General features: G+C 46.5%; 1 protein-coding gene across 16 annotated transcripts in view; it reads left to right on the top strand.

The window, feature by feature from the left end:
- LOC111849445 (kinesin-like protein KIF1A) overlaps positions 1-12378 on the top strand; it is a 53032-nt gene that overhangs the window by 5223 nt on the left and 35431 nt on the right. For all 16 annotated transcript variants that reach the window (XM_072704530.1, XM_072704536.1, XM_072704528.1 and 13 more), the window contains exons 3-7: positions 9104-9177; positions 9412-9591; positions 10194-10262; positions 10341-10519; positions 11161-11272. In XM_072704530.1, the coding sequence (XP_072560631.1) occupies positions 9104-9177; positions 9412-9591; positions 10194-10262; positions 10341-10519; positions 11161-11272 (614 nt within the window). The remainder of the gene's footprint in view (positions 1-9103; positions 9178-9411; positions 9592-10193; positions 10263-10340; positions 10520-11160; positions 11273-12378) is intronic.

Raw genomic sequence — 12378 nt, 5'->3', positions numbered from 1 at the left:
CAGTGAGAACCTCTCTGACATCACTGCTGTGCAGTCCCCATAAGGACAGTGAGAACTTCTCTGACATCACTGCTGTGCAGTCCCCATAAGGACAGTGTGAACCTCTCTGACATCACTGCTGTGCAGTCCCCATAAGGACAGTGAGAACCTCTCTGACATCACTGCTGTGCAGTCCCCATAAGGAGAGTGAGAACCTCTCTGACATCACTGCTGTGCAGTCCCCATAAGGACAGTGAGAACCTCTCTGACATCACTGCTGTGCAGTCCCCATAAGGACAGTGAGAACCTCTCTGACATCACTGCAGTGCAGTCCCCATAAGGACAGTGAGAACCTCTCTGACATCACTGCTATCTTATCACCTGGCTCTCTACCTCAGTTTTGATTTGGCCTGTGCTGAAGTTTTTGAAACCATTCCGAGATGCCCGCTTTGCCGCGTCCACCGGGCACCAACCCTGGCATTGTTTTTGTCGGGTCTCTAAATGGGTGCTGGGTGACATGGCACAGTAGGTATGCTTTGTGTGAGCGGAAGGCGATAGGCGTCTGTCCTCGGAGTCACAGCTCGGGCCGTGCAGCCGCGACGGCGCCCCCTGGCTTTGGTCCATGTGTCAGCCACACCCCAGCATCTCCCAAACGCCAGTTCCCCCGGAAAATCTAGTGCCTGCTGGAAGCTCCTAAAGCTTCCAGGGGAAATATGTCTGCTCTTTGCTGAGCTGGGGTCTTTCTGATTGGTCAACGCAAGACCATTTAATTGAATTACAGACCACTTACTGCCTGGTTACAGTGTGTCCTTGTGAGGAGATTTCAGTCCAGTTTGGTGGTGTGACAAAAAATTCAGAAAAGCCTTTTATGTAGATTTGGTTCTTTCTTTTGCTTTTTTTTAACGCTAAAAGTAATAACTAGAATCATGGTGGCGTGATTTAAATAGTTTCTGTCCACCATAGTGACGTGGTCCATCTTTTAATATGCACCAGAAATATACAGATAAGTTTGTCCAGCCATTATGGTGATGCCTACATGAAATAACGTCCCATCAGCCGGAGAAATCTGAAGTGTCTTTTATCGGTTGGAGAATGAAGAAAGAGTGACAGGCCTCTCGGCTGCTTCAGGCAGCGTGAAGGACGGCTTACATGAGCGCAGGAATGGGTGGAGGTCCTCGTGGGAGAGGCCGCTGGGGGGGGGGGGGGCTCTTGGTTTCCGGTCTGCCGCACACACGCAAAACCATTCTGTCAATAATGGATGAGGCCTTTGAAATATTTACCGTTCAGCCCAGTCTAGGTGCCCCCTCCCTCCAGAGCGCTTCCAGCGACTTGGATTCCTTCAGAGGCCTGTTTTGCGTAGTTAAGCTCATGTTACGAATGGAACGCGTCTCTTTCCGTCGATGCTTCTCAGTTCTACGTCCTCAGTGTCTCCTTCGATTCGGCTCTTTCTAGTTTTTTTTTTTTTGAGATAATCGGCCTGTTTTGGGTGCATGAATTAAGAAGCGAAGTTGATATTTCGGAGGCTACGCTAACGAGACGGCCATATTGATCTGGAGGCCTCGGTAGCGATGAACTGGTAACTTGTCGACTGCTGGCGGATACCTGCGAAGACTCAAAAAAGACAAAATGCATGTCAAAAATAATTTCATAAGAAAATTCTGCTTTTGCTGGTTCTGTGCCGGCGGCCATGTTTACCCATTCTGCTGTGGTTTCACAGAGCTCTCCCACTCCATGGAGAATAACAAATAAAAGGCTCATTGAGTCCATGTGACCCTCAGACCTCCTTGGTGCTGGTCTCCACGGCTTCCAGCTTGGCTGCCAGGTCTTCTGAAATCACAAAGAGCTGCTCTGCCCACCGTGCCAGCGCCCGTGCCAACCGCCCATCACCGTGGAGGAGCTCTGAGCTTGCGCTGGTGGAGTGAAGCAGCAGAGGCCTCGAGCGCCAGTAACCCTAGACGGAGATCGACGTCTGATTCGTTCCCGCCATTTTCCTTCCTCCGCCTGCAGTAATGATGAGCGGTGACACGGATTCCCTCATTCACGCTTGGCTCCGTGATCAAGCCGCATTTTTTTTTCTTCTGTGAAATGCCACACGCATTGTTGACATGTCAGTGTGCGTCACGCCTGTGTACAAAAATACCCATGTCTGCTGAGGATACTGGAGTTTGAACGGGGAACACCCATCCATCTCCGGGGCGCGTACCGTGGACGGGGGTCATGGAGGGGGTTAGCCTGTTCCGGGCTGCACAGGAACCGCTGCGGAGGTGCACCCTGGACAAGGGGAATTTAGAGATGTCAGTTAGCTGTCATTGAACGACAGGAGGAAACTGGATTATCTGCCAAGCAAGGGAAGAACAGGCAAATTCCCCACTCACAGTGGAGGTGAGATCTAAAGCCCCAAACATGGGCACGTTTGGTAATAATGCGGCACATCATGCCACCTGAAATGCAGAAGCTCTCCTCTTTGAAGTAACATTATAGCTTGAAAACAAACAAATGGAGCAGTGTAGTCTCGGAGTTATTTCCTGAAAAAAAAAAATATTATCCCCTTTTTTGATCAGATTTTTTTTACCTGCATAGTTTAATCTTTAAAGTCATCATTAAGTGAAATGATACGACATCATACACAGCGAAGGCCTTGTTTTTGCAGTTCTGTGATGCGGCGGTACTTCCCCTTTAAGAAGTGAAGGCCTTGGGGTGTCGTAGCTGCCTCGGCTCCATGGATGGCCGATTGTTTGCCCGCTTACAGAAGCAGCAGGCCAGTGGGAGGCAGGCCTTTCAGGAATTGATGATGTCATGATGTTTGTGGCCTCGGCTGTGGCTCTCATTGTCCTCGCGGTGAGGCTCGGTGGGAAGAAGGCAGGACGCGGCTTTGTGCTGAGCTCCGGCCCAGAAAGGGTTACGGATCGCGGGGTAGAAACAGGCCGCTGGTCTGACTGGCTGACGGGCCGCTGGCTCGGGTCGTTCACAGGAAGGAGGCGAGGGAGCCCTGAAAGGAGGCGATACCTCCACTGGAATGCGAATGCCTGACTAGGAGGTAGCACACAAGACTCAGTGGCGCCACCCAGTGGATGTTTGGGTTGCTTCCTTCCCCTGGGCTTTGTTGCTATTTTTGGCACTTGGGAAATATGAAGAGAAGATTATTTAACAAATTGATCAGATATTGTGAATTGTGATGCGTTTGCGCAATTGTATCTCCATAGTAACAGTGTCTACTCGTAGCAGATGTAAACAGGTGTAAGAAACTTGCAGAAATAATGTCTGGATGGTGCTGTCCAGTCTTCCCCCCATCTGGGCTCCATCATGGTTCAGTCCTACTGAGTTGCTCTCTGCATCTTTGTGTCAGCGGTTTGGGGGGGAGGTTTCATCTCTGCTGTCGGGGCTGCTGATGGACCAGAAAATTCCTATTGACTGGAGCAAGTCACCCATGAGGTGCTGATATCACTCAGGCCTTGTGGCTGTCAGAGTGCTGCCCTCACTGGGGCTGGGGCACGGCAATGCGGGTAGAACGAGTCACCCAGGATAGGACGGGTCACCCAGAGTGGGACATGTAAGGGTTAAAGCAGGACCAGGGCAGGTGACATCGAAGTCCTCTCTGTTAACTGTGGACCGTGCCTTTCTATAGGCACATAAAAAGGTTATTTATTCAGTCATTACGCTGACTGCGTGCTTGTTTGTCTCGTGTGTGATGCTGGATAGCGTCGCTCGTGGCGGTTTTTCTCGTCTCTTTGCTTCGGAAACCCCATTCAGCCAGAGACTCTCCCGTTATTGGCTAGCTTTGCCAAGGGGCGTTAGGAACTGTGCCGCTATTGGCCAGTTTGGAGATTTGGTGGCCATGGAGCCGGCTTTCGATCAGCGGTGGGGAATCGAGGGAGATCCAGGCCTGGCCTGAAATTCCATCCCGGCCTTTCATGTATTTTCCAGAGCAGAAATCTGCTTTTTATTGGGGGAGTGGGTGGGCTTGCAGGAAGGGGGCGCTATAAGGAAGAGGGCAGGGTTTCAGCAGTTAGGAGCCTTGCAGAGAGGCCTGTGGGGGTGTCATGATGCATTCCTGCTTTGGGGGCCATGTTGTAGCTCCAGCTGAGTCCTATTTCGAAAACACAGCCTTGTCGCATAGAAAAAAGCCGCCATATTCCCCTGGAAACAGGCCTGCGAGCTGCCTGATGTAAGCCCCCCCCCGCCCCCCCCCCCCCCCCCACACACACACACACACACACACACACACACACACATCACAGTTCCCACAGCCAATAGGAAGACCTGGTCTCCTAGCAACAGTGCTCCTGTATGACAAGGCAGTTTATGTTACAATATTGAATTACAATTATATGGAAGCTCATGCCCGAAGGAATTATGTTTTGCTAATATGTGTACATTACTGCAGAATATTATTATTTTATGTGTAATTTAAGCCGTAGTTTGTCATGCTCATTGTATGACTTGAATGCTGCTTGTTTTTGATATAGAGAATGACATTTGTTTATTGCTTTGTTTATTTTCTGTGTATCTGAGGAGGTTTCCTCTCTATGGGGTTTTATCTGACTGGTCCGGATAACGTTTGTTTGTTTTTGCCATGTATGATTTGGTGATGAGATTACTGTCCTTCCTGCTTTCACGGAAACTGGACTAACCTATAGGTGAACCAGTGCTATAACCGCTTCAGTGGAATCGCCGGGAATGTTCTAGGGAAAATGACGTTTCTTCGATGTCTATTAAATTATTTGGCTGTTTTTATCCACAACTGGCTCCGCCTTAATGAGCCTGAGATGCGATAAAGTTTCAGTTGTCACAGTTTTTCTGCATTGAAGCTTTAATGTGATTGATAAAAATGGATAAGGCTAATTGTAAGAGAATTCAGTGGAATTTATAGATTTCAGTTTAGATAAAAACACTGCATTCAGACAGCTTCATATTGATGTATTTTCCCAGTTTAAATGGATAATAAAAAGTAGATTTTGAGAGAAAGCTTTGATATCACTCAGATTGCTGTGCTACTGCCTAAATCAATGAAGTCATTTTTCATGTCATAGTGAACGACAGGCATCTTCTATGGAAAGATGTTTGTTTCCAATGATGGATCAGTATCGGTGGTTTAGCACAAGAAGCCATAAAGATCATTGAAGGAAACTGTCTCACTTCACTTAATCATAACCACCCAAGAGCTGTTTATGCTCCTGATCGATCCTGGGAAGTGTAGAGAATGTGAATGTGTCTGGCAGAACATTTAGACGGGCTTCATCCTTGAAGTCCACATGATGGTCTTGATTTGCGTCTGTGGTGCTGAACTCTACATAGAGTCACACTCCTTACACAAGTCCTAGATCATGTGTCCTGAATCATTGCAATGGGTCGAACTCTCAGAACTGAAAATGTCTATTTTTACGCTTCTCCTGCATGCTGGCCGTTTGAGAGTCCGGGGCCACCTTGAGGTTGTAGGATGCAGGGCACTGGGGATGAGGCTTTCCGGCCCCCACTAGCAGATTCCACGGGACGTGCTCTCAGTGCGTCTGTCCTGATAATATCTCCCTTGGGGAAATGGTTAGTCTCCACCGGGGATGCAGTTAGACATTTTGTGCCCAATGAAAACATATCATTGGGGTGCTCCAAATTTTTTAGGTTCCCTGCCACTCAGGGGCCCTAGGAATTGCCATCCCCCCTCTATCACTGGCCTTCTCTGAACACGGGGCATGATCCTTTGTGATGATGTTCCTGCAACATCGGCGCTGATCCTGAAGGTCATTCCCTAGTGATTGATGGTTTCCGTAAGGGACACTATCACTCTATCCCTCTATCTATCTATCTATCTATCTATCTATCTATCTATCTATCTATCTATTTATCTATCTGTCTATCTGTCTATCTGTCTATCTGTCTGTCTGTCTGTCTGTCTAATCACACATCTATCTATCTATCTATCTATCTATCTAATCACACATCTATCTATCTATCTATATATCTATCTATCTATCTATCTAATCACACATGTATCTGTCTATCTATCTATCTAATCACACATGTATCTGTCTATCTATCTAATCACACATCTATCTGTCTATCTATCTATCTATCTATCTATCTATCTATCTATCTATCTATCTATCTATCTGTCTCTCTGTCTCTCTGTCTGTCTATCTGTCTAATCACACATCTATCTATCTATCTATCTATCTATCTATCTATCTATCTGTCTAATCACACATCTATCTATCTATCTATCTATCTATCTATCTAATCACACATCTCTGTCTATCTATCTATCTATCTATCTATCTATCTATCTATCTATCTATCTATCTAATCACACATCTATCTATCTATCTATCTATCTATCTATCTATCTAATCACACATCTATCTGTGTATCTGTCTATCTAATCACACATCTATCTGTCTATCTATAGATAGATAGATTTCACGGCAGGTAAAGTGTTATCATTTTGCCTGTGAATGAGGACAGGAGGTGCTGTACTTTCTCGGGTATCTCTGCTCGTACTGTAGCCTCAGCTTGTTTTAGAGGTGACTGTAGGTTTTGTTACACTGTGAACCCTGGTGTACCGGCCTGGTTCAGCAGAATATGGAGATGAGTGGAAAGCGCAGGCCTCTGCCCCCCCTCCTGCATTTCTGTTTTTTTCTGTTAAGCATGGAAAGCAGCAGAAGCTCCCCGCAGGAAGTGTTCATCATTTATTCAGGATGCCCAGGGAAGCAAGTGTCACCTCTCTTTGTGCGGGGGGGAGGGGGGGGGGATCAGGCTTCCTGAGGATAGCCTGTCTGCCAGGACTTCTTGGCCTGTCCTACCATGTGCTTGTACCTTCCTGTGTGTGTATGTGTGTGCCTGTGTGTGTTTCTGTGCGTGTGTGTGCGCGTGCGTGCATGTGTGTGTGTGTGCGTGCGTGTGCATGTGTGTGCGTGCGTGTGTCTGTGTGTGCGTGCGTGTGTCTGTGTGTGTGTGTTTGTGTCTGTGTGTGTCTGTGTCTGTGCGTGTGTGTGTGTGCATTTGTGTGCGTGCATGTGTGTGTGTACGTGCGTGTGTGTGTGCGCGTGCGTGCGTCTGTGTCTGTGTGTGTGTCTGTGAGTGTGTGTGTGTGATTGTGATTGTGTGTGTGTCTGTGCTTGCGTGTGTGATTGTGAGTGTGTGTGTGTCTGTGCTTGCGTGTGTGTGTGTGTGTGCGTGCGTGTGCATGTGTTTCTGCGTGTGTCTATGTGTGTGTGTGTGTGTGTATGTGTGTGGATGTCTAATATACAAGAAGTGAACAAAGACGGTTCTGGTCCATTTGCACAGTAGCTCATTGACGCGGCAGGTTTAGGAATAGGGTCATACCATGACAGATTAGGGGTTAGGGTTAGGGTCATACCATGACAGATTAGGGGTTAGGAATAGGGTCATACCATTACAGATTAGGGGTTAGGGTTAGGGTCATACCATGACAGATTAGGGGTTAGGGTTAGGGTCATACCATGACAGATTAGGGGTTAGGGTTAGGGTCATACCATGACAGATTAGGGGTATATACACCCTCCCCACACACTGACTACACACCCTCCCACCCCACAATTAGAGGAGTGTCGTCCACAATACATTCAAAAGCAAAAGGATCAAAGGCAAACTAATGGCTCATGTATGGGATGAGCCTATGAAAACACTGAAGGGACCTTGAAGCTTAGCATGTAGCCACACTGAGTGACACACGTCACCCTGCAATAAGGACGACTGAGCTCTTTAATTGCGCCATTAAACTCTTGTTTTGTTGCTAGTGACACCGTAGTCTGGGGTGCCATAAACTAAGGTGCAGGCCTCAAGGATATTTGGGCTATTGCCTTGATAGCCGACTTAATAAAACCTTAACTTAATACCTACTGTTTAAAGGAGAAAGCACAACACATCGATATTTCAATTCCAGTATTTATTGCCAGCCAGACTGAAGCTACCTCTATTGTCTTTGGTTTAATTTCCTCCCCATTGATTTATTTGTAGAGCTCTTATAAAAGCCCCCATATTTTCCCCTCCCTGGAAGCGCAGAGACTCTGTAAAGCTGCCTCCCTCCTTTCCCTCAACGCCTTTCAATTTCCCCAAACACCGACGTGTCAATGTCATTCACACTTGGCAGCAAAATGAAGTTGAATCGAGGTAATTGAAATTAATTTTCCGGGTGGAGGGTTTCTGAGAAGGTACACCAGCAGATGCGTGAAGTGAGGTGTTCACTGGTGTTTCGGTTATTATAGAATCGCCCTAAAATCATTTCATTGAGCAGTGACCTTTGAGCCATGTAAAGGACACGTGGAGGTCCGTTTGTACCTTCTCTCTGGACCTTGTTCTTCAGTGTCCCTGTAGACTCAGAACCTGTTGAAACCTTTGGAAACTAGCATTAGGGTTTTTTCTTCTTTGAGGTATCTTAGATGGGCCTTCATCTGATTTCCAGGGTGGCCGTAACTCACGTCTGTTAAATCTGTAGTCAGCATTGCAAAGAGCTCCTCTTGGATGCTGGTGTCTTCAGTTCCATGCATGTGAAAGGATAACTCACACATCACGCTGGCTCCTCTTTAAAGGTGGTACGGGCCCCAGGAAGAGAACATTAATATAGACGAGACGTCCTCAGTCCCCCTGCTGATCTGCAGACTCTTCTCTAAATGTAATTGGCTTTGCCATGTACACCAACATTGATTTTTTTGCTGCTGGGAATCGTGTTCTGGTGGCTTCCCAGCCAGTGTCCTGACTCATGGAAGAATGAGGAAAAATGCGTAGAAAACAACAAGGGTGGAATCTGTTGCGTTTTATACCTTGGTGTGTCTGGTCACACACAATATGTTGTAGTAATCTGTCCTTAATAGACAATTCAGTGACTCATCCAGGTTTGATTGATTTATTGATTAATTGATTGATTGATTTTCATATATTATTTTAAATCTGTCAGTCTGGTGTCATTTAAATGCCTAATGTGGCCATTTGTGAATACATGGCGATACTTATGTTGGCATTGGTTGCAAAGACAGTTGCTGATGGATTTTGTGTCCCATAGATGGATCCTGCTCGCTGGTCTCTTAGCATAGGTCTCTGTTAAGCTGCTCCTTTGGTTGTGGCCCACAGCCTTAAACATCTCATCTTCCTGACTCTCCTTCCTGTCTAACAGCCATCCTCAACCCCAAGCAGCCCAAGGAGGCCAAGAGCTTCAACTTTGACTTTTCCTACTGGTCACATACCTCGGTGAGTGGCTGCATCTTTCCATCTCTGTAGTCCAGTTACCCATCTGATGTCTGTTTTAGCGGAGTCATTTTGTCAAATTGGGGTCCCTGTAAAACAGAAAAACACAATAAGATGACCAATTAAACGTAAAGTAATGCTTACAGAAACATGGGTACAGACAGACACACCGAGATACATAATGAAAAACATTTTGTGTTATACTGCATATCCAATGTCGCTCTTGTCGTCCTGCAGCCAGAAGACATCAACTATGCGTCCCAGCAGCAGGTGTACCGGGACATCGGCGAGGAGATGCTGCTTCACGCCTTCGAGGGCTACAACGTCTGCATCTTCGCATACGGCCAGACGGGCGCCGGCAAGTCCTACACCATGATGGGCAAGCAGGAGCCCGGACAGCAGGGAATCATACCGCTGGTGTGGAGCCGCCGGGGAGATGCTGGGCTGCAGACAGCCATGGGGAGGGATGGATAGATAGATAGATGGTGGGATGGATGGAGGGATGTGATAGATAGATAGATGGAGGGATGGATGGGAGATTAGATAGATAGATAGATAGATGGAGGGATAGATGGAGGGATGTGATAGATAGATAGATGGAGGGATGGATGGGAGATTAGATAGATAGATAGATGGAGGGATAGATGGAGGGATGGATGGGAGATAGATGGATGGATGGAGGAATGTGTGGGAGATTAGATTAGATAGATAGATAGATAGATAGATAGATAGATGAAGGGATGTGTGAGAGGACAGATAGATAGATGGATGGATAGATAGATAGATGGATGGATGAAGAGATATGTGAGAGTATAGATGGATGGATGGATGGATGGACAGTCACTCAGTACATGTTCCACCAAGTCTGACACCAACTATTGCATGTGGTATTTGCAAAAAAAATAATGTACATCATGGTATAGATGATCATGATGCTTATACACCTAGGAAGCCTAGAAAGTTCTTTGCAGGATCCTGGAAACGTGGAATCTAACCCATCTCCATTGCTCTCTGCCCAGTTGTGTGAAGACCTCTTTACCAAGATCAATGACAGCAATAACGACAACAGTATGTCCTACTCTGTAGAGGTGAGCAGAAAGCCGGAAGTGATGTCATGACTCGGCACTGTCAGGCAGGACAATGCGACGCCCTGTGTTCTTCACCAGGTTAGCTACATGGAGATCTACTGCGAGCGTGTGCGGGACCTGCTTAACCCCAAGAACAAGGGAAACCTGCGTGTGCGGGAGCACCCCCTGATGGGGCCCTATGTGGAGGACCTATCCAAGCTGGCTGTCACCTCTTACAATGACATCCAGGATCTGATGGACTCCGGCAACAAAGCCAGGTAGCAGGCTAATGCTTTGGTAACATCTGGCAGCGTAGCTCTACCCATTGGGCCTGTAATAGCCTGTATAGACAACCTGGTCTATGAATAAGCTAGGTCTAGTGATGACGTCTAACACTGGACATCCATAATTAAACAGCCAGCATATGTGTGACCGAACGTGAAGTACATTTTCATGCAGACTTGACTTGCAAGGCAGGCTAAGCCTTGAAAGAGTAAAATTGCCTTGCTAAGTCGGCGCCCCCTCAGAAGATGACGCCCTAGGCGGCTGCCTATGTCACCTAATGGGTAGACTGTATGGAGACCATCCTGTATATTCATCCTAATTAGGACTCTCTCATTGGTGTTAGAACAATTAAAAGGACTGAGCTGAGGCTAATCAGGGCTGACGGAGGAACCCCCGTGTGGCAAAGTCATTTCCATGTGTCCTTTTTCCCTTTGAAAAGAACATCTGTTCAGCTGTGAAGGACATTACAGTAGATCACATACGATGGGAACCTGCTGCGCTAGTAGCTAATGCTACACTGATTCGGTGGCTGGTTGATTTGTGTTCAGGCAGATGTTTATCCAGAATAAATCGGACATGTTTCGAAGGGCCCACAGGAGGGACACGCTAACCCAGAGGTCCTCTTTCCCCTCAGGACGGTGGCTGCCACCAACATGAACGAAACTAGCAGTCGCTCCCACGCGGTCTTCAATATCATCTTCACCCAGCGAAGACACGACGCCGAGACTGATAATACCAGTGAGAAGGTAGGGTTATCACGGACTCGGAGCTTCGGAAAGGCGTCCACGGCGTGCCTGTATGTAGTGCTGGTCCAAGTCATAAACGAACTCAGCGGCTGCTTGGGGCCCAGTGACCACCAGGGGGCTCCCATCAGATCAGCCTGTCAGAATAGGAAAGGAGATGACAAATAGAAACTAGATTAACCAAGTTTTGGTTAGGGCCCCGAAAAGGGTTGGGCTGGCCCTGCCTATAATGTGTTATGCCTTTTTATAAACCGTTAAAGCCATGTTTATAATACAGTGGTACCTCAGTTCTCGAATTCATTAGAACTCGAATTTCTTAAAAGTCGAACCAACCAATTTGAAAAAAAATTACCTGGAACTCGATCTGAATCTCAGAAGTCAAACCGTGAACACTGACCTAAGATAACTTGTACGCGCGGGGAAATTAGTCACGCGGCACTTCTCTCAGCGGAAACAAAGGGTAGTGCTTCAGTGTCAGCTTCGCATTCACTGTGATAGCATCATGCATGTTTACACTAGCTGAATACATATATTTAGAGAGTAAAAATACATTTAGACAATGATAGACAGTAACAGTAATTATTATTATATAATAAAATACAATTAAAAATAAAGATTTCTATTTAATTATTTTAATATTAATAATAAACCATTAATACATTTAATTATAATAATATTGTCGTGCCCAGTGGGGACAGAACGGAGACGTCAGGGTATTGGGGAATACGGGGTTTAATTACAGGTAAGGCAGGCAAAACGCAGACTGACAATACAATGACCGGACTGGGGAAACGAACTGAAACGGACTAAATACAGAGGACTAATGACAACAACCAGAAACAGCTGATCACACGGGGATTCCACACGGGGTTAACGAGGGGGCGTGGCACACAGAAGGAGTGGACGATCGGGGCAGGACACATTGTTTTTTTTAACTTTACACATTGTTTGGACACATTTATTTTCTTACTTTTAAAATTACCGTTTTGATAAATGTGCTTAGATGTGTTTAGTACAGTATTTGCTTTTCTTGTTTTGTCTGGTTCATTTTGCGTTTAAATGCTAAAAAAAACATATTTCGGTGTAATTTTTTGGGGCCGGGAACCAAT

This window comes from Paramormyrops kingsleyae, chromosome 21 (assembly GCF_048594095.1).
Source record: "Paramormyrops kingsleyae isolate MSU_618 chromosome 21, PKINGS_0.4, whole genome shotgun sequence".
Taxonomy (NCBI): Eukaryota; Metazoa; Chordata; class Actinopteri; order Osteoglossiformes; family Mormyridae; genus Paramormyrops; species Paramormyrops kingsleyae.
Note: the sequence above shows the minus strand (reverse complement) of the source record. Positions and strands in the feature narration are given on the sequence as shown.